We start from the raw sequence: 22,354 nt of genomic DNA, 5'->3' as shown, positions 1-22,354 counted from the left end.
AACGGGACTTCTTATGCTTTCTGTTAACAATGCTTTTCTTCTTGCCACTCTTCCATAAAGGCCAACTTTGTACAATGCATGACTAATAGTTGTCCTATGGACAGAGTCTCCCACCTAAGCTGTAGATCTCTGCAGCTCGTCCAGAGTCACCATGGACCTCTTGACTGCATTTCTGATCAGCGCTCTCCTTGTTCGGCCTGTGAGTTTAGGTAGACGGTCTTGTCTTGGTAGGTTTACAGTTGTGCCATACTCCTTCCATTTCTGAATGATCGCTTGAACAGTGCTTCGTGGGATGTTCAAGGCTTTGGAAATCTTTTGTAGCCTAAGCCTGCTTTAAATCTCTCAATAAGTTGATCACTGACCTGTCTGATCTTGTGTGTTCTTTGGACTTCACGGTGTTGTTGCTCCCAATATTCTTTTAGACAACCTCTGAGGCCCTCACAGAAGAGCTGTATTTGTACTGACATTGGAATACACACAGGTGCACTCTATTTAGTCATTAGCACTTATCAGGCAATGTCTATAGGCAACTGACTGCACTCAGATCAAAGGGGGCCAACTAATTATGCACACACCACTTTGAAGTTATTGATTTGTAAAAAATGTTTGGAATCCTGTATGATTTCTGTTCCACTTCTCATGTGTACACCACTTTGTGTTGGTCTTTCATGTGAAATTCCAATAAAATTGATTCATGTTTGTGGCAGTAATATGACAAAATGTGGAAAACATCAAGGGGGTCGAATACTTTTGCACCCCACTGTATATGTACAGTGCCTAGCACACTAATAACTAGGCTGTGTTCCTTTTTTTCTTTCTCTGCCTGAAAGAGTTAAAAAAATATCAGGTATGTAAGTGGCTGACTCAGTCCTGACTCAGACAGGAAGTGACTACAGTGTGACCCTCACTGATAAGAAATTCCAACTACAAAACCCTTTTCTATCAGAAAATGGCGAGAGCAAGAAAGAGATAAAAAGGTGAATTTCTTATCATTGAGGGTCACACTGTAGTCACTTCCTGTCTGAGTCAGGACTGAGTCAGCCACTTACATACCTGATATTTAACTCTTTCAGGCAGATAAATAAAAAAAAAGATCACAGCATAGTTATTTGTGTGCTAGGCACTGTACATACACATGTCTATCTCATCATGTCACATGTCACTTTAGGTATCCTTTAAAGTGACCCAGAGATGAAAATAACAAAAGATTTGATACTTACCCGGGGCTTCCTCTAGCCCCATAAGATCGTCTGAATCCCACGCTGTCCTCCCGCGGTCTGCTGTTCAGCTGCAATTAGCACTGGTAACTGGCAGTCTGGTCCAGTCTGGGTCTTCTGCGCATGTAATCTCAAACGCTAAGTGTTTTTTAAAGCTACTTTTCAATGAGATTTCAGGCATGTGCCTAGCAATTTTCTAGGTATGCCTAGGGGTCTACATGAAAAGGGCGCCGGTAAAAAAGGGCGCCTGGTGGAGCCCATATATATACCAACTTCGGCTACAAAAAAGGCGCCTGGTGTAGCCCATATAAAAACTTCGGCTACAAAAAAACTCCGGGATGTGTTAATTACTATTCCCCCTCCAGGCCGCCATGGATAGTGGGGGAATGAAATAATTCGGCTTACAGTGCTTGTAGCCCATATAAAAACTTCGGCTACAAAAAAAAGTCAATAATATGGGCTACAGAGGGGCACCTTACTGTAGCCGAAAAAAATATGGGCTACAAAGGGGAGCCCGCTTGTAGCCGAAAACCTTGTAGCCGAAAAAATATGGGCTACAAAGGGGAGCCCACTTGTAGCCTATATCAAAACTCGGGCGCCCTTTTCTGCACCTTGTAGCCCATATTTCCAGAAATAACATTGATGTCTATGGCGGCGCCCCTTTCATACAGGCAGCTCGGGCGCCCTTTTCAACCGATCCCATGCCTAGTGATTTTTGGAGCATTTTAGTGCAGAGATTTTTTTTTGTACAGTAGAGCTGGAAGTGTACAGCTTTTGTGAAAAAAAAAAAACGCTTGGAAAAAAGCTCAGTTCTATCACTTTTTAGAGCGATTTTCCACTTTTCTATACCTATCATTGAGGCTGAATCAGCTCGGAAATGCTACAGGACCCACGTTTGCGTTTTAGAAAAAAATCACATGGCTCTGGTGTGATCCATCCCATTCAAATACATTAGCCAATGCACTAGCGTTTTAAAAAGCAATCAGAAGTGCTCTAGGTGTGCACCAGCCTTAAACAGAATTCTCCATTGTATTGGTAGCCAGTGGACCGAGCGAAGAGTTCGTGTTATGTGTTATGATCAGGGCAGTTTCTAGGCTAAATTGCACCCAGGGCGAGGGTGTAAAAATTGTGCCCCCTCCCCCCACCCCCGTGGACTTGTGAACCCTTAATCTTTAGGGACAGTCACACTTGCACAGGTCACAAGTAGATCTGCCTACTTACTAGTGACCAGCCGCTCATCCAGGAGGAAGCAGGAACCAGGAAAACACACAGGTGAAGAGAGCCTGGAAAGCCGACTCCTCCATGGGCACCATGCACTGACAGCCTGCAGTACCGCTACAGGACATCAGGTGTCATCACGCGGTGGTGACGTGATGATGAATTGGCATCTGACGCAGGCAGCCCAGGAGAAGTCAAGGAAGGTGATCATGCTGGTAATCTTCCTTCTTCTTCCATTTGGCCGCACCGCACGTCACCAGCTCCCTAGCGGTTATGTACTTCTGCCTGTGCATCCCTTCTTCTACTTGCCGGTCTGTGCCCAGGGCGATTGCCCTGCCCGTACTGCCCAAGAAACGGCCCTGGTTATGTTTTGTTGGTGTTATGTGGCAATAGTGGGGTTGACTAGGTTGACCTTACAGCGGCATTCTGTACTAGTTGCAGGCGGTACAGGTCCTTGTTTGGAAGGCCTGTACACAGAGCATTGCAGTAGTCCAGCCGAGATGTGATGAAGGCATGAACTAGGGTTGGAAGATCTGCTGGAGGTATGAGGTGTTTAATCCTTGCAATGTTCTTTAGGTGAAAGAAGCATGCGCACCCACACTTCTGCACTGACTCCAGCGCCCAAATTTCCTGTCACTGTGTCAGCTGGCCAAGCTTTTTACAGGAAGAAAAAAAAACACAAGATACAATTCTTTCCAAAACCCCCATAGATCTTAGTAACTGCTCATTTATGGCTTAGCACTGAAGCTCCCGTGAAACACAAGATATCAGCCGATGCCTCGGCCCCAGGTCATCTGCTCGTAAATAATACCTTCATTAGGTGGACTAACCACTTCAAGTGGAACTAAAATTTTCTAAATTAAATCGCACCCCAGGTAGTCAGTCTTCACTTAAAGCAGGCTGTAAGAAAACATTCAACAATAACATTTTTCAGCAGAAAATCTCACACGAGTGTAATTACATTCTCAGTGGCTGAAATGAAACCTGCATTACGGAGGCCCCAAAACAACCAACAGAGTGTTCAGCGAGGGTAAATAATGGACCGTATGCAATAGTTTGTGTCGCAAAATACAAGAGACCTATCCCTAACCCTTTAGAAGCCCCCTGTGTCTCCCCAAGCCTGGCAGCAGATTCAGAATGGGCTCAGGGTGCAGTCTCTTATTTACCTGAGAGAAGAGTCTCTCAGGTGATGGTCCAGGTAGTTACCTGACACGTTTTATGGTCAGAGACCATCTACTTCAAAGAACACGTAAAAGTCTCATGGCAGGGTCCAGGATAAAGTAAAATCTGCCATTGCCTTTCCTCTCCCTGATTCACATTGTGAAATGTATCACAGTTGGCACCTTCTTTAGTGCTGGTAGGGGCATCAGTCCAGGGCCGGATTTAGGCCAAGGCCACCTAGGCCATGGTCTAGGGCACTACAGGAGGAAGGGCTCCAAAGCAGCAGGCTAAACTGGTGCAGCATTGGCAAGCTTGCAAATGCTGCAATGCAAGGAGATCAGGCAAGCACCTGACCACGGTACTCTGCTGCTAGCCGCCTGTGCAGCAGCCACCTTGCTCTCTGGGCACGTTTGCATTATGGCCGGCGGCTATGGACTTGGGCAGCATTGGAGACGGAAAGGAAGAGGAAGCTTCTGCACTGGAGACGAGCGGAGAAATGAGTGACACAGATGGCTGCTGTGGTGTGAAGGCGAGATGGCTACCTATACTGAAAGGTGGGGGGGGGGGGGGTGGGAAAAGGAGGGATTAAGGAAGTCATCTGACTATCTATACTGGAGGGAAAGGGAGAGGAGTCATCTGGCTACATATACTAGAGGGAAGGGGGAGGGGTCATCTGGCTACCTGTACTGAAGGGAAAGCAGGGAGGAGTCATCTCGCTACCTATACTGAAGGGGGCCAACTGATGATAGTGGCCTAGGGCGGTAAAGAGTACAAATCCGGCCCTGGGCATCACTGTGAAATGTTTGTATAGTCAGTGTCCTGAAGCCAATAGAAATAATTCTTGGTCTTCCAAATGCTCTGGGAGGAGAATTCTGCACACTGAGGCTGTGATATCGCTGGCTGGTCAGGGTTACATGCCAATATACAGTACAACAATATAAATACTGTATATTCCTGCAAATAAGACTACTTTTTAACCCTTGAAAATCTTCTGAAAAGTCAGGGGTCGTCTTATACGCCGAGTGTCATTGATGTCGGGTGATACGCCCTATCCTGTTACCGATTCTCAGATCTTGCTTCTGAGGGCTGTAGCTAAGCAGCACAGGCGCATATGTGCAAGATCTGAGAGGCAGAGGAGGTAAATAAGATACAAGGGCGGGGCCAGATGGGTGAAAGAGGCGTGTTTTATGGGCACAGCACAATCTATTCTTCCATACCGCTCCAATAAACAGGGAGACAGGGAGAGCTGACCAATCCATTTAGGGAGAGTTGACCAATCCAACCAGTCAATCACCTGTATACTGTTCTATACTGGGTACCACATACAGTACAGCACCAGTATCTGTTCATACATAGCACCAGTATATGAAGTTTTTTTTTGTGAATTTTTATTTGGTGTGCGTTAGACAAGGAGCAGTCTTATATGGCGAGTATATCCCAAACTCTATATTTTAACTGTAAAAGTTGGGGGGGGGTACTCGTCTTATACGCCCAGTCGTCCTATACGCCGGAATATACGGTAGTTAGTTTTTCTGATGCTGAAAAATGTACGTGGTTAACTGTAAATAAAACGGTTGGTAAGGCTACATACTATGCCATAGAAGTCATTATAATTGCTTGAACAGCAGTTTATGTGTTGTCCAAACTCCTCCCCCTATTCCATCATCACCCACACAAGTTAGTTAGAAAGAAGCTGATGGACCATCCAATCTATTACTGTGACCACCTCCTTCTTATCATCCCCAGGAGGAAATAGAGGGAGGGGGTAAGTGGGGTCACATGATCACTCTGTGCTGAGTAAGAAACCCTACTCTGCTGGCAGCTCTATATGTTGGGCACACGTCTTTGGGACATGTGACTGTTTTTTGTTGTTGTTTTGTTTTTTGTTTTTTAACCACTTGCCGACCGCACGCTTATACCGTGCGTCGGCAAAGTGGCAGCTGCAGGACCAGCGACGCAGTACTGCGTCGCCAGCTGCAGGCTGATTAATCAGGAAGCAGCCGCTCGTGCGAGCGGCTGCTTCCTGTCAAATCACGGCGGGGGGCTCCGTGAATAGCCTGCGGGCCGCCGATGGCGGCTCGCAAGCTAAATGTAAACACAAGCGGAAATAATCCGCTTTGTTTACATTTGTACGGCGCTGCTGCGCAGCAGCGCCGTAAGGCAGATCGGCGATCCCCGGCCAATCAGCGGCCGGGGATCGCCGCCATGTGACAGGGGACGTCCTGTCACTGGCTGCACAGGACGGATAGCGTCCTGTGCAGCCCAGATCTCCCGGGGGAGAAGGTAGGAGAGGGAGGGGGGAGAATGTCGCCGCGGAGGGGGGCTTTGAGGTGCCCCCCCCGCAAAATGCCTGCAAGTAGGAGCGATCAGACCCCCCCTGCACATCATCCCCATAGGGGGGAAAAAAGGGGGGCGATCTGATCGCTCTGTGTGGCCGCGGATCTGTGCTGGGGGCTGCAGAGCCCACCCAGCACAGATCCAAACAAACAGCGCTGGTCCTTAAGGGGGGGTAAAGGGTGGGTCCTCAAGTGGTTAAATCTCTGGGTCATGTGATTCACTAAATTTGTCCGGAATAGATGCATCAAATATGAGAAAAATAGCATAGTTCTCTATTCAGCCACACTAAGAAAGAAAAATCCTAGAGTGTTAAAATAGAGCTTTAAAGTTTGTCTGCTATTTTAAAATATGATACCAAAAAAAAAAAAAAAATGTATTGCTTTTAAACAATTGTCACTTTAGCATAGCAAAAACAATGAACAAGCAAATTAATATCTCCTTTCAAAAGCTTAAAAAAGCCAGCAGCAATTAAATAGGATAAATTACTCACAGACAGTCTCCACATCGCAGTGCTGACATACAGACAACGGCGACTTTCAAGTTGGCACAATCGTTTGTCTTTGTTTATCATGAAAAATGCTGTAGCATTGGTCACCTCCTGATTCCTCCAAGATTTTTTGGATGTGATGGAAATACATTTTTCAAACAGCAAATCATTAGTCAGTGGGTGAGAGAGAGACAACCCTTCTAGATATCCCTTTCTTGTGCTGCCTGTGTGATGGATTCAGCAAGGAGGCTGACTGCTGATATAAAACAATACTGAAGTAGCAAAAAAAAAATAAGGAAAGGCTCTGGATCGCGTAGAGCATACATCTCAAACTCTGGCACGCGGGCCAAATCTGGCCCTTAGAGCAATCAAATTTGGCCCCATATGGTTTCCCCACTTTGCATTATGTTTGGCCCAATCTAGACCACCAGGGAAGCTATAATGAAGGTAAAGCCCTAATTAACCTGGTAAGCCATAGGGGGGAGGTAGGGGGAACATCCCAGGGAACTGTATAGGGAAGGAAGGGTGGTCACTAGACTCCAGGAAACTGTATAGGGGAGGGAGGAGGCCATTAGACAACAGGAAACTGTATAGGGGAGGGAGGAGGCCATTAGACAACAGGGAATTGTATATGGGAGGGAGGACCACTTAACACCAGGGAACTGTATAGGGCAGGGAGGACCACTAGACACCAGGGAACTGTATAGGGCAAGGAGGACCACTAGACACCAGGGAACTGTATAGGGCAAGGAGGACCACTAGACACCAGGGAACTGTATAGGGGAGGGAGGAGGGCAACTAGACACCAGGGAACTGTGTACAAGAAGAGATTACCCAGGCTTGGAGCAAGTGCCCTGGGTTAGAAACTGTCCGGTATCGCCAGAAGTGGTAAGACTTGCTAAGAAGTTTTGCTAAGAAGTTCGCTGTACATGTTATCATCTGTGGTGGGACTTGCTAAGATGTCCGTGGTGCATGCAACCATTTGTTTGTTCTTAGTACTGAGGAATCAATCATTAGACGTAGAGCTATATAGCTTATGTGATCTTTTATCCTATTCCAATAGGGGTTTTTTTTAGCAAAAATTGTTTACAACCACCTTTGTGGATCTGATGGATACACACTAATTAATAAATTTTTTAAAGGGGAACCAGCATGCTCCTTGTGTGAATGTATGTGTGGATGAGTATACACATATGTATGAGATATAGCATTTACTAATTGGTATATTAACTGCAATAAATACGGTTTTAAATTTTAAAATTATATTTTTGTATTAATTTAAGTCCAGCGCACCTTCTACTGTATTGTATATCTTATTCCTATTGGAGGTGTGGTAGGGGGGTAACCACACTTTGGATGGTTGCAGCTAGAGATGAGCGTAATGACTTAATTACGATTTCGCGAAATTTCGCGTAATTAGTGTAATTACGATTATGGCCGTAAGTACATAATCGTAATGAAGAAAGATTTCGCGAAATTCTGCGTAAGCGTAATTTTCGCATTACAGTGGGTATCGTGAAATTACGTTTGCCTTGCATGCAACTGTTTGTAAGCGTAGTTACATAACGTAATTTTGCGATAGTTCATATTACTGTAAGCGTTAATTTTCACGTCGTTTTCGCGTTACGGAATGCTATTTCGCATATAAAATTCGCCATGTAGTGATATTTCACATCAAAATTCGCCATACAGACGAAAATGCCTTTGGCGAAAATTCGCGAGCAACCCTGCTAACAAGTAATTACGAAATTCGCGAAATTACGAAGAAATGCGAAATTACGTTATGGTTTAACGCGAAATTACGTTATGAACGCAACGCAAAATTACGCGTTGAAAATTACGCTTACGATATTTTCAATTACGATTTTAATGGCAATTACGCTACCATAATTTCGCATCGTAATAGCAAATTTCGCATGCGTAATTATAGTAACGCGAAATTTCGAAAATTTCGGCTCAACACTAGTTGCAGCAGGAGGAAGTTTCTTTTTTAGGAGAATTGGCTAATTTTATATAATTTTGGGCAGCGCCCTCCAGTGTGTGTATTTTATTGAGACCAGGGAACTGTATAGGGGAGGGAGGACGACTAGACACCAAGGAACTGTATAGGGCAGGGAGGACCACTTAATACCAGGGAACTGTATAGGTGAGGGAGGAGGGCCACTAGACACCAAGGAACATTATAAGGGAGGGAGATGGCCACTCGACATTGAGGTTGGCCCACGACTTGGTCCCAGTGTTCAATTTCAGCCCACTTTATATTTCAGTTTGACACCCCTGGCGTAGAGCCTTATAGGTCCTCCCTCTCTCTGTGCCTTCATTCCCTTGAAACTGACCTCCATGACAGCCCCTGCTGTGGAATATGTGTGAACTATTATGAGTTAATATACAGCATCATTTTAAACACGTGAACCTGACATTTAGGGTGGAGGTTGTCCTAGGTAAGTGCAGATTTTCATTTTAAAGCGCCTCTTAGGGTCAGTTTAACCACTTGCCGACCGCGTCACGCAGATGGGCATGAATGTGGCGGAAGCCATAGGACCGCCTAAGGCTCCCTGCACACTGCAAATTTGTTTTGCGATTCCGTTTCCGATTTTCAATTCCGATTTTCCCTGAATGCAACCAATGGAAAAATGGATACAAAAACACAGCATGCAGTAACGATTCAAAATCGGAATCACATTCAGTGTGCAGGGAGCCTAACGGCGATCGGCGTAAGGTCCTTGGGGTGTGGTTTGCGGGAATTCGCACTCGCCGATGCGCATGCATCCCCACTCTGATGACGGAGCTCCGCCCTGCCTTCAGCTTCCCAGCGGCGATCGCTACTCGGAGACTGTTAGACGGCGAAACCGATGTCTTTTATTGCTGTACAGCACTGCGATCTAAGGCAGTCTCAAAGCTGCAGTGGCCCATTTAGAGGAAAATGGCCTGGTCTCTAGGGAGGTTTAACACTGCGGTCCTCAAGTGGTTAAGCAACCTTCCCTTGTAACCCCGTATGCTTAGACTTCAGAAAGGAAGTGGTTAATTACAGTCGTTAAAGATAATTGGGTTTTCAGTTGCCTGAAATCAACCTTTCTCCAATATCTGCTTACCTAAATCAGGTTACCCCGTCAATAAAGATTATTACGTTAAACTGCACCACCCGCGACATATCCCAGATAACCAGCTAATGGAATGATGCGCTGTGCTGCGAATACTACTCAGAGTATATATAAATACACATATTAACATCGATCTTTGCATATTATCCTTTCCAGCCAATCTAGTCTAGATCGATAGCTGCTTCTGTCAATCAGGCAGATGAACTCCCGAGCCATTCTCTGCGGGAATAGAACTGTAATTGCCGAGATCAGGGGTGTGCTTTGCAGAACTTCTGCCCTTTATGCCTACAGGTGGGCAAACAACTAGCGTGTGACTCTAATTGAGTCTGCTACTTTCTCGGTGCGCTGCTTCCTAGCTCCGGGTAGCGGTTTTGGCACGGAGAGGTTCCCTCACATTTATCATATTGGCAAAATATGAGCTGTGAAAGATGGGAAGCAGATGTTACAGTAAAAGCTGCTAACACAGACAGAAAGCATTTCTTGTGCAGCAGATGAGAGTGGTCACCATTCATGTGAACCTCAATGAAATTTATCTCTGCAGCTAAAGTTTCACGGGGATCTAACAACCAGGCTACTTAAGCCAAAACACATCCTACAAAACGCAAAACTCCAGGCTGGCATCGGGTTCAGGCATATTTTTGTTACAGAAGCATATTTTAAAATGGGAATTACACATAAATAGTTTACAGAACAATACTTCCTGCATCCAGGATTGGCGCTTCCATAGAGGCAAAGGAAGCAATTGCCAGAGGGTCATAGAGCCCCCCCCCCCCCGAAGGGCATACAAGAGAAACAGCCACCGGGAGACTTTGACGCAGGATACAGACGATACACAGCTTATCCTGCTGCTGCACAAGTCCCGGCGGTGTTAATTACTATTCCCCCTCCAGGTCCATGTGAATGGTGGGGAATGATGTAATTCAGCTTCCAGCTATTGCTCGCGGCCGAATTACAGTGTTTTAAAAGTAATTTGAGCTCCGTCTTCCGGGGGCGCCAAAGTTTCTCACTGTGGGCCGCTACAGCTGTAATTCCTATTATGGCCTAGGGTGGCGCCGGCTGCGTCCAAATCTCCTGCGCTATAATCCATGTGCTCACCCCCAAGGTGCCCCTCCAGTTATGGTGACCCATGAGAGTGGGGATGCTGTTTGTTTAATCTGTATAGGAAAAGGAGAATGTGAATAATGGGAACCCCAAAAATTATTTTTAGAGGACGTATGATTGATGGACTCCTTATGATATTGTGTGAAGGGGGGGAAGAGTGGATTGAATTGGAACAGTCCTGGCAGCTGACTCAGGGGCCCTGGGGGTGATTTGGTTGGCAGGGTGCATTAGGGAGGCCCCCCCCCCTCCCCCCGAGTTGCTTTTGCCCCAGCGCCCCATAGTAGCTAGAACCGGCCCTGCCTGAACCAAATCATGGTGTCTGTCTCTTCAGTAATCACCTTCTGCCTGCTTATGTCCTCCCCTGTAAGGGTAGGGGACTCTCTCCTATTGTCCTATACTATCTCTTATATCGCTGTATTTATACAGACTATTCATGGGAGTATAAAGGGTTGATTGAAATTATACAGTTTAACATTTTTCTTCTGTATCATTTCTGTAGACCTCAGACGGGGATTCTTCCAGCCCCCCATAGCCTTGCAGGTCCCTCGGTTGTGTCCCTGTGCCCTTCTGACTGGACCAGACATGGGTTACTGCACATGTACATTCACCCCAGCCTGCGCACCTCCACGACTGCCCACCCAGGAGGTGCGTGGCTCGGGCCACACATGCGCAGTCGCACGCTGCTGACAACTTTTTAGAGGGGCACAGAAGAACAAACAGAGTGGTCTGGGAGGAAACCATGGGACCTCTAAGGCTACGGAGGCTAGAAGAAGCCTCAGGTAAGCAGAACTTGTTTGCTCTGTCTCAGGCTTACTTAAGGGTCCTTTTACAATGACTTGCATGCGGCAAAATGGCTGCTGTGCCATTATACACAATTTAGTATATGCAGCAGACTGTGTTGACTGGGATATTGGAAGCAACCTGCCCTCAATAAGTTACACCCTTTAGTCACATTTATACTGCTGGACAGGAAGCACGTTATCTGAAAAAAATCTGCATCTGCGCATGCGCACCACACACGAGCCAAGAATTCTATTTTTGCACGTAACCATTGACTTCCATTGCTTCTGGTGCTGCGCAGGGTGCATGATAACTGATAATGCACTGCTGGTTTTGTGTCATCTAGAGCACTTTAGATGCATCGCATTGCAAGAAGTGTAACATGTTTCATTGACTTCAATGGTCAATGCGATGAAGTGCATTAAGTGGAAGCAAACAAGCTAATGAAAAATAAGTAAACATAAACAGAATAGCCAAACAAAGTAGTGAAGAAGAGAATAATTGTTTCATAGGATAGAAGGTGGGACTTGTGGTTCTCAGGAAGTTGTTGCGACCAATTTTAAGACCTGAGCTCTGGTAGCAGGAAATAAAAGGCTAGTGAGGTCTTAAGTCTGCATGGATGGTGTGATGTCACAGGAAACATTGCTGTGCAAACATTTTTCAATTTTAAAAGTTCAGATGCAAATGTAATATTTAGAATTTACACTAATCAACATGACCAGAATCTGGGTATATAGAGGGTGCAGTTCTCTGGAGCTGTACCCCAGTTTGACCAAACTTTTAATAAATATATTTTTGGGATTCAGTTTTAATACAATAAAACCCAAGTAAACCTTTAATGAAATATACCAAAAAAAACAAAAAAAAAAAAACCTTCAGTAAACGTTCAATGAAAACAAAATGTAACACAAACTTTGTCATTTCCATTTAAATGATAATTATTTTAAACAAAAAACATCTGTTAGTCATTCTCAGCAACAATACTGTATAATCTGCCTTCCACATTAACACACTCATGATGAGTCTGTCCATTAGACAACAGCCACCACTGGCAACCAACAGGCACACTAAAACTCTCCATTACCGAGCTGCAGACCCAAGCCTAACTAAGGCCAGTTTATTCCTCTGTTGTCTCTTCTAGGGTCTCCTCTAAGTTGTGTGCGTGTTTCAAGTCTCAGGAACCCTTCATGAGTTACCTAAAGCACAGCAAATGCCATCTACTAGTTCAAAGGAACAAGGACAACACCAAATTCTCAACAATATAGAGCAGGATATCAGACCAATATACTCCAACAGCAGCAGATATAAAAACATAAAACATTACATTCAATGGACAACTAGAGTTCTGGCTCAAGAGGAACTATAGGGTCACTGGGGATGATTTATCAAGATAGTACAACAAAATGGGCCACTAATGGAGGTAAAGAAATGGGAGAAGCCACCCCAATTTTAATAAAATACTCTAAAAACACTTTCAACTGTAAAGGTTGTCCAACCTTAAGACAGTCAACTAACAGCAAGGACTGAAAATATATTTTTTTTTAATTGGAAACACAGCAGACAATGCATTTCACAAGGTGAATCTCACTTCCTCGGGTCTTTCTGCAGCGAGTAAAATAGCATTGAGCGCTCCAATAGAGTATTGTAGTGTTTCCAATAAAAATTGTTATTTTCAACTTCCAATAAAAATTGTTATTTTCAACTTTCTTAAGGTAAGCCAACCTTTATGTTTAAAAGTTTTTAGAGTATTTTATTACAATTGGTGCTCCTCCTCCTATTCCTTTATGTCCTTCCCCCTTAAAGGGACAGTGCAAAATTAGGAACTAATCAAGTAGCATCTATTTAGTAATTTATTTATTTTTTTGGGTGGGAGGGTAACCGTCAAGATCCTAGGATCATCTATGCTTCAAGTGGAAAGGGACTAAAACTATCCACAAGTGCGTTAACATGTTTGTCGCCTGGACTGAGTATATTCTTATACCATACTTACCCACGTCAATTTCACTTACTACTTTATATAGTGATCCTGAGGTCCCTCTGTTTTTGTTCCTTCTCTGGAAGGCACATCATGACCTCCAGGACCTCCCTTTCCACTAATGGGGGTGTTTTCATTGGTGTTCTATCACCATTCTTGTTTTGTCTAACTTCAGAAACAATATTGTTTGCTTTGAGCAAGTGCATCACTTTCCCTTTAGTTTTTGTTGCCCCTGTCTTAATAAATCAATCCTGCTATATTAGTTCCAACATTGTCTCATCGTAGAGTCTTACCTGGGTCACCAGGGGTTCCAGAAGCCCCTCCACCGTGAGTGTTCTGATCTCCAGGCTTTTAGGGTCCCATTTCAGAATAATTGGTGATGTTGCTGATGTCATTTTTCTAAAAAAAACCAAATTATTTTAATATTTAGTAAACATATTCTGTATATACTGCATAAGTCCACCTATGTCTTAAGAAGTGTTATTAATCATGTAAACATTAAACTTATAGTTTCCAAAACTGAGAGTGAGCTAAAATTGGTCTCTTTAGCAACCTTTGGAGTAGAGTTGCAATGAGACTAGCCAGAATTTCCTACCTTACTGTAAGAGTAGCTGCACAGAGTAGGAGGCATTGCTGTTAATTTTCAACACCTACACTAATCCACTGACTGGCTGCAAACTCAAGCACTACTATCTGCTGTTTCCATCAGGCATTTTTCAGATGAATCGGAGAACTGCATGCTTGTCATTCAATTCAGTCTCTTGTCTGCCAGCCATGAGCCACTTTCAGCTACAATTTAATGTTATCATCTGTAACCCCACAGATATTAGTGTTTGCCATGCAGTGGAATCACCTGTTGCAAAACAGTGATTTGTTGAGTCTGAGCATACCCATAGCCACAGTTCTGACTTGGGTTGCGGTTCTGTAAGTCGACTTGTTGATCCTATGTTATGGGATGTGTTGTAAATAATCTGTTATCAGTGTATACTGTCTGTTGCGCTTCCTGACAAAGCGTAACAGAGGTGAAACATGAAGAAGCTACAAATAACTGTTGTTTGGGTGCTGTGATTAGAGTTAGGTATTACGAAAGGAAGGTTAGTGGGAAGGTGACGGTTGGTGTTGGGCACTAGGAGGGGTGGTTTGTGTTAGTCATTAGAATAAGGGGTTAGTGTTAGGCTTTAGGAGTAGAGGGTCAGGGTGACATTGGGGGTAATGTTAGTCTATTTCAAATATTAGTAATATAAACAAAGTTTTCACCGAGCACCCAACTCTCATGTTGGCAGGGCTAAAGCTATAAATAAACACTAGATAAAAACTAAGCACTGAAGATGAAATAATGCTTGCTGCGATCAAGGTCAGATTTATACTTTTTTTTACCCCCAGGCCAAGTTGTGGGTACAGTTTCTTGCGCAGCAGCCCCTTTCTTCAATGAAAAGCTCCCCTGAGCATCAGTTTTCCTTTTCATGTGTTCTGCGACATACGTGGCAACCCCTATTTCATGTCCAGGTGCCTCACGGACTGCAACCACCCAAGGCCCAGGCCTATGTGGCCTTTCCCGAAACCCGTCCCTGGCTACGATCTCATGCTCTGTATATGCAAAGCTAAACTTACAGCAGAACCAAAAATGCTGAGTTTTTTTCTCAACAAAAAGAAGACCTTGTACATTGGGATGGAGTAATATTTGCAACAGCATTTAAAAATGAAATGATGATGATATTTCCAACCTAACAACAAAAATCTGCATAAGACAGCAAGTAGCACAAAACCATTCATAAGACATTGCGACATTTAATGCACTAGTGAATTGTGAAAGACATGCAGGCCTTTTAATTGGAATTCTGGATTTTGTTTTTTGTTTATTAAGCATAACATTTTAATTGCTGAACAACAAACTTTCCGCCCTGCACAGACAAGGTGGGGAAATAAAGCACTTGCTGACTCAGTATCAAGACAGTTGGCCAGATTTAAGTACAGTTGGTGTTTGATACAGAAATGAGTCCATTGCTGCAGATTTCCGGACATGCTGCTGTCTGACTGTGACAGTCCGCCACTGTCTGATGAGCGGGCGTTCTGCTCGCTGTTACCGCGAAGCTGCAGTATTTTAAACGGTAGAAACGAGGTGACTGATTGTTCTGACCTAGAGAGAGTTAGGAAAGTCTCTGAAGATTTGATGTGAAGAATTTAGCTGTCTGAGTGAGGTCAGCGTGTTACTTTATAACACAGACAAACTGACACCACCTGATGGGAGCTCCTCAGTGCGAGAGCATTACGGAAAACACAAACTGACAGTTTACAAGAGGCTGGATTCTCTGTATCTTACTCACCCGCTGAGCTGGCAAACTATTAAAAAATACTGAAAACATACACTGATCAGCCGAAACATTGAAACCACCTGCCCGAGAATGATGTTGGCTCCCCTTCTACCATAAAAATAGCTCTTACTCTCCGAGGCATGGTGGCCACAAGCAGAACAAGTGAAAAAAGGGGCAAGACTCATACTATTGAAAAGGACGCCCGCTAAATTGGTGTGCGCTGGGGCCGCCCACTATGCAAACTGTGGCTACAAATAGCCGGTGCCCATTTCTACAAAACTCCGGTAGGACATAATAGGCAGGGGCGTAACTATAATCTATGTGCCCCCAAATGTTCACACCCCTTGTTTTACCTCCCCTTGGTGACCCTCACAGCCTGGGGGCCCATCTCACAAGGGCCATAAAACAAGTGTGGACATCATAACCTTCACACCCATAACAAGTGTAGCCACAAAACACCTGATCTGAAGGATGGGCCGCTTTATTGGAGAAAGGGAGGGTTAGTAGTCGGGGTCCCTCTCACAGCTCTGGGACCCACAGCGTTTGCAGAGTCTGCTCCTCTGTAGTTACGCCCCTATTAGGGGGGTAGTTAAGGTCAGTTGACCACATGGGGGGGTTAAGACTAGGGACCACGAGGGGGGAGGGGATTCTCTGTGAGAGTAGGGAGGGGTTAGGTCATAGTAACATATTGGTAATTATTAGCAATATTTTACTATATGAATATTGTACTGCCGATGATTTCCTGTGCGCCTTTAGGGGGGTGTCTTGTGGTGCTTAGCACCAACATGTCAGCAACAGGTCCTACAGAGTCTCGTACACTCGTTCAGTCACTGTTGCCCTTAGCAATCATTAATCTAGGCAACAGGTGATGCCTACTTTCGATGCAGCAGTCTTGCCTATACCATCAGTGAGTGGTGTGGAGCTGGTGGCGGAGCAAGCAGGCGGACTCAAAACTGTTTTTTAAGGCTCATACACACGAGGCACAACTGTCGCCACAAACACGTGGCACGCGCATGTCTGGGTGACAGTTGCCTCGTGTGTATGAGGCACGCACCCCGAACTGTCGCTGGAGACAGCAGTTGCCGTGCGTTAAAAAGTTAAATCGCTGGCAACTTCTGTCTCTGCAACTGTTGCTAGTCCAACACGCGTATTGCGTGTGTATGCGGACTAGCAGCAGCTACCCACACACTGAGAACGGAGCTTCCAGCAGGGGCTCCGAACCTTCGGCGACAGCTTCTGCCGCATCTCTGCCTGTTGGGCAGAGATGTGTAGACAGCTGTCACTTAGGCAGAGCTCTCACCGAGCTGTTGCGCACACGTCTCCTGTGTGCTAGCAACAGCAACGACCGTAGCCCGTGTGTATGTACCATTAGGGTGAGAGTTCTGTACACGAGAACTGTACAGAACAGTTCTTTTATGGAAATGGGAGGAAGGACAATGACGATGAGCATCCCGTGGCTCAGCAGACAAAAGGTCACAATGTCCTTGTTTGTCTTCATTGCTTAGCGAAAGGAATTGGTAGGCAAGCTGTACACACTCAGCTGAGATAGCCCAAAATGATTGTCATGGCCAAAAATTAACCAGACCTAACCTGCCAAATCGGGCCTCCATGCATCAGACTTCCTTTTTCAGAATATGTCACAGACAGGGGTGTACTGGTATCCCAGCGGGGCCCCCAACTAAACTCAGCCAGCTGGACCAAACCTCTGCCTAAGCCCCCTCCTCACATGACAAGCAGAGATGGTAGCTGAAGGGAAATAGACTGTACAGTGACTACTGTAAAGACAGGAGTTAGGACTTGGAGCTCTGGTGGATGAAGGTAATGTTTGGACTGGACCCCTATAGCTCTCGGACCTCCCCCAGGATGGCAGGGGTCACAGGGGCTATTTTTATGCCCCTGGCCACAATGTTCTAATGCTCAAAGACCCTTTGGAGGCACTTTGAGTGGTGGACAAAGATCAGCATGGGCACCCTGACTGGTTTGAGGTGACACAATACATGTACAGCAAAGTGCAATGCACTGTATGTTCTGACACCATTCTCTTATGGCCATGATTAAGTTTTTCAGCAGTTTTCACTGTTGCTACCTGATACCCACAAACCTACATCTGTAACACTGGAACATTTTTTGTCAATTTTTCTGGGTTGTTGCAAAATGCAAAAACTGACAGTAAATGAATCCTATGTTATTCTACAGGATTCATTCAAACTTGTCAGTCCGTAGCAGATCCATTTGATCCCCTCTGGTAGACACAAAGCAAAATCCTTATTTTTACAAGTTTCCAGACAACAGATGCTTCTTCCAGCTCTCCGCAGTCTATCAGGCCCCTTGCTTTAGTTCTGGTCCACTCCATGGTCCCGCTAGCCCCTTTGAGCGGCACTCAGTGTCCGAGGCTATTGCACATGTGCATGCTTGTCTGCACACCTCTTCGATCCCACTGCTGCTACCAGGACCTTTCTTCACTTGCGCAGCTCACAAATACTTAAACAGCGCATGCGCCAAATGCATTTTGGGCATGGGAGGGTGATAAAGTGGACAGCAACACTTCCCCAGTGGCGTAGCTACAAACCTCTGGGCCCCGATGCAGAATCTGGATGTGGGCCCCCCCCCCCGGCAACAATAGCCCCCCCCAGCAACAACAGCCCCCCCTCCCCCGGCAACACCCGACACACACACATATCCGAATCCCTATAGCCAGCTATAGGTCCCCCCAGTATAGGTAGCCAGGCATAGGTAAGTCAGTATAGTTGCCCCCGGTATAGGTTAGGCAGGTAGGTGCCTCCAGCATAGGTAGCCAGTATAGTTGCCCCCAGTACAGGTTAGATAGGCAGGCGCCGCCGGTATAAGTTAGATAAGTTAGACAGGTGCCCCCAGTATAGGTTAGTTAGGTAGGTGCCTCCAATATAGGTAGCCAGTATAGTTGCCACCTGTATAGGCTAGCTAGGTGCCCCCAATACAGGTTAGATAAGTAAGTGCCCCCAGTATAGTTTAGATAGGTAGGTGCCCCCCAGTATAGGTTAGATTAGGTAGCTGTCCCCCAGTATAGGTTAGATGAGGTAGGTGCCCCCCAGTATAGGTTAGATAGGTAGGTGCCCCCCAGTATAGGATAGATTAGGTAGGTGCCCCCCAGTATAAGGTTAGATTAGGTAGGTGCCCCCCAGTATAGGTTAGATTAGGTAGGTGCCCCCCAGTATAGGTTAGATTAGGTAGCTGCCGCCAGTATAGGTTAGATTAGGTAGAAGCCCCCCAGGATAGATTAGGTAGCTGCCCCCCAGGATAGATTAGGTAGCTGCCCCCCAGGATAGATTAGGTAGCTGCCCCCTAGGATAGATTAGGTAGCTGCCCCCCCCCAGGATAGATTAGGTAGGTAGCTGCCCCCCAGGATAGGGTAGAGTAGGTAGCTGCCCCCCCAGGATAGATTAGGTAGGTAGCTGCCCCCCCCCCAGGAAAGATTAGGTAGGTAGCTGCCCCCCAGGAAAGATTAGGTAGGTAGCTGCCCCCCCCCCAGGATAGATTAGGTAGGTAGCTGCCCCCCCAGGATAGATTAGGTAGGTAGCTGCCCCCCCCCCCCAGGATAGATTAGGTAGGTAGCTGCCCCCCAGGATAGATTAGGTAGGTAGCTGCCCCCCCAGGATACATTAGGTAGGTAGCTGCCCCCCAGGATAGATTAGGTAGCTGCCCCCCTGACTGCACACTGACTGTGACAGACTGGCAGCTCTCTCGAGTCTCTCGACAGTCACAGCTCTCTAGGAAGATGGGAGGAGCTAGGCCTGCCGCTGCCAGCCAGAGATCAGTGAGTGAGGGCTGAGGGAGGGGGGCAGGGGGCTGTACAGGCTGCGGAGAGTGATGTCTCAGACAGTCGTCTCACTCACCGCAGTAGATTAGAGGCCAGCCAGCACCAGGGGGGAGAGAGCGAGTGACGTCATTAGTCACAGACAGTGACATGAGTCATCTCGCCAGACGCTCCGCCGGCCGCCGCTAATGACTGTGCTGTTGTCACTGCTGTGACTGTCTCTGCTGCTGACGCTGGGGAGGAGGGAGGCGGAGCCAGCCGAGGGAGAGAATCTTCTGCACTCTGCTCTGCCGCAATTAGTAAGGAATGGATGCTGGCGGCCCGGCAGCACCCACACAATCTAGTACCATACATTATGCAAACAGGGAGGGGGGCCCGGCGGCCGGGCCCCCCCTCAAGGCTTCAGACGGCGGGCCCGGTCGCCAATGCGACCTCTGCGACCTCTATTGCTACGCCCCTGCACTCCCCCCCCCCCCCCCCTTGGTATTCCTTTAAAAGGTATATTGTTCCTGTGAAGCAACATATATATGCTGTAATGCCTCCTCTATCTATAATTTTTTTTTTGGTACATGCAGCTATAACTTTGCTAGCTGTGTGTACTGCCCGATCGCCGCCGCACCACGCCGATTCGCCGCTACCTGCCGCGCCACCCCCCCCCAGACCCCATGCACTGCCTGGCCAATAAGTGCCAGGCAGCGCTGAGGGGTGGATCAGGACTCCCTTTGATGTCACGACGTCACCCCGCCCATCGCCATAGTGCCGGGGGAAGCCCTAATGGAATTCCCATTCAGAACGGGATTTCCGGACAGGCCTGATCGCTGGAGGCGATTGAAGAGGGTGGGGGGATGCCGCTGCACAGCTAGGCTAGCTACATGATTTAAAAAAAAAAATAGTGCTGCACTGCCCCCTGGTGGTTTAAATTGACCACCAGGAGGGTTAATAAATAAACAGATGGAGACGCTAGCTATTTCTGGCTTTGAGCTTACCGTAGTTAAGTTGCTCCTAAAGAAGTGGATTAAAGCTTGCGAAACGCGTAGTCTGTTTAAAGCTGTTTTGATTAAAGTCTAATTTATGCTGATTTTGACTTTCTGAGTCTATATTGTGGGAGGTAAGTTCACTACTACCTTCTATATTTAAACTGTTTTTAGTCTTTTTTTATCCTATGTTGGTGCCTCCATAGCCCGCTGCTCAATCACTTTATAAATAAAGTTAAATAATAGTAGTTAATTGACTTTGGCCAGTCGGTATGTGTATTTGTTACAGGAGGATGTTGAGGACCATAGTTCCTGGATAGAATCCAACATAGCAATATGGATCATGGTGGAATCTCAAAGCTGATTTTATATCCAGTTGGGGATCTCTCAGTTGGGGACTGGCATTTTAAATAATCTGTATTTGCACTCCTAATCAGTGCAAGAGTCAAACTAGCCCCCCTCCCCCAAACCTCCCTATTGCTCCTTCCTTTGATGTATGGCTTCACTGACCACAGGAAGCTTCTGAGATCCATTGGCTTTGTTCTGAGATGCAGGACTCACAGAAGTTCCTCCTGGCTGCTTATTTTTCAATGTGATTGCATCTTATTGTCCAGGCTCATAGAAGGTTTGCTTTAACCACCCTGGCGTTCTATTAAGATCACCAGGGCGGCTGCGGGAGGGTTTTTTTTAAATAAAAAAAAAACTATTTCATGCAGCCAACTGAAAGTTGGCTGCATGAAAGCCCACTAGAGGGCGCTCCGGAGGCATTCTTCCGATCGCCTCCGGCGGCCAGAATAAACAAGGAAGGCCGCAATGAGCGGCCTTCCTTGTTTTGCTTACATCGTCGCCATAGCGACGAGCGGAGTGACGTCATGGACGTCAGCCGACGTCCTGACGTCAGCCGCCTCCGATCCAGCCCTTAGCGCTGGCCGGAACTTTTTGTTCCGGCTACGCTGGGCTCAGGCGGCTGGGGGGACCCTCTTTCGCCGCTGCTCGCGGCGGATCGCCGCAGAGCGGCGGCGATCAGGCAGCACACGTGGCTGGCAAAGTGTGCTGCTTTTTATTTCACTAAAATCGGCCCAGCAGGGCCTGAGCGGCAGCCTCCGGCGGTGATGGACGAGCTGAGCTCGTTCATACCGTCCGGCTGGTTAATGTGGCTGTCTCATGTGGTAGCTGAGGTCAGTGCTGCTAACATTGCCTCCCCCCCCATGCTCTTTTTCTCTTCATACTGTCATCTTACAAAGCCCTGAGCTTTGATACAAAAATATGTGACAGCACCTGTGATCTTTGGCAGACCGGTCGCTGCGACTTATCATTAATGAGCCCAGGCGGGATACAGGGCAGCGTCATTAGGAACTACAGAGCCCCATGTGCTGGACTGATAACACACAAAGCATAATGCAAGCAGAGAAAACACACAAACAGGAATTAACAAATGCCAGGTCCATGACAGGTGTGTTTAATTTCTCGTCTCATTTATTTATTTTTCAACTGTTTGTATTGAGAATTATAAACGTACAAAAAAAAATCACAAGATATGGTAAGTGATCTTTTTCATCTGTAATACTCATTGCAGTAGGACCATTTAGAACAGTAAGAGTCAATTATATGAGCATATAATAACAACATATTAACTGTGAGAAAGGAAACATATAAACTTCTACTATGTTCTCAAGAAGGCTTGGAATGTTGAATGATATTAAACTTGCGTCAAAGAAATCTTAAAGCAGTAGTGTAGTGGAGCGCTATCCAAACCTGTCTGGGTTTTTGCCCTACACAGTGACAGATGGGATTGCATCAATTAAAGTGACAATGAAGCAAAAAAACAAAAACAAAAACAAAAACTTATAATATAATGAATTGTATTTGTAATATGGATAATTAATAGATCATTAGTA

At 46.1% G+C, this 22,354-nt stretch overlaps 1 protein-coding gene across 7 annotated transcripts in view; it reads right to left on the bottom strand.

Moving 5' to 3' along the window:
- CTNNA2 (catenin alpha 2) overlaps window positions 1-22,354 on the bottom strand; it is a 3,078,224-nt gene that overhangs the window by 2,765,621 nt on the left and 290,249 nt on the right. For 6 of the 7 annotated variants that reach the window (XM_068274961.1, XM_068274945.1, XM_068274955.1 and 3 more), the window contains one exon: window positions 13,671-13,776. In XM_068274961.1, coding sequence (XP_068131062.1) covers window positions 13,671-13,772 — 102 coding nt within the window. In that variant the 5' untranslated portion in view covers window positions 13,773-13,776. Of the gene's footprint in view, window positions 1-13,670; window positions 13,777-22,354 lie in introns of those variants that run through there. The other variant, XM_068274999.1, reaches the window with a different exon arrangement.

This window comes from Hyperolius riggenbachi, chromosome 1 (assembly GCF_040937935.1).
Source record: "Hyperolius riggenbachi isolate aHypRig1 chromosome 1, aHypRig1.pri, whole genome shotgun sequence".
NCBI lineage: Eukaryota > Metazoa > Chordata > Amphibia > Anura > Hyperoliidae > Hyperolius > Hyperolius riggenbachi.
Note: the sequence above shows the minus strand (reverse complement) of the source record. Positions and strands in the feature narration are given on the sequence as shown.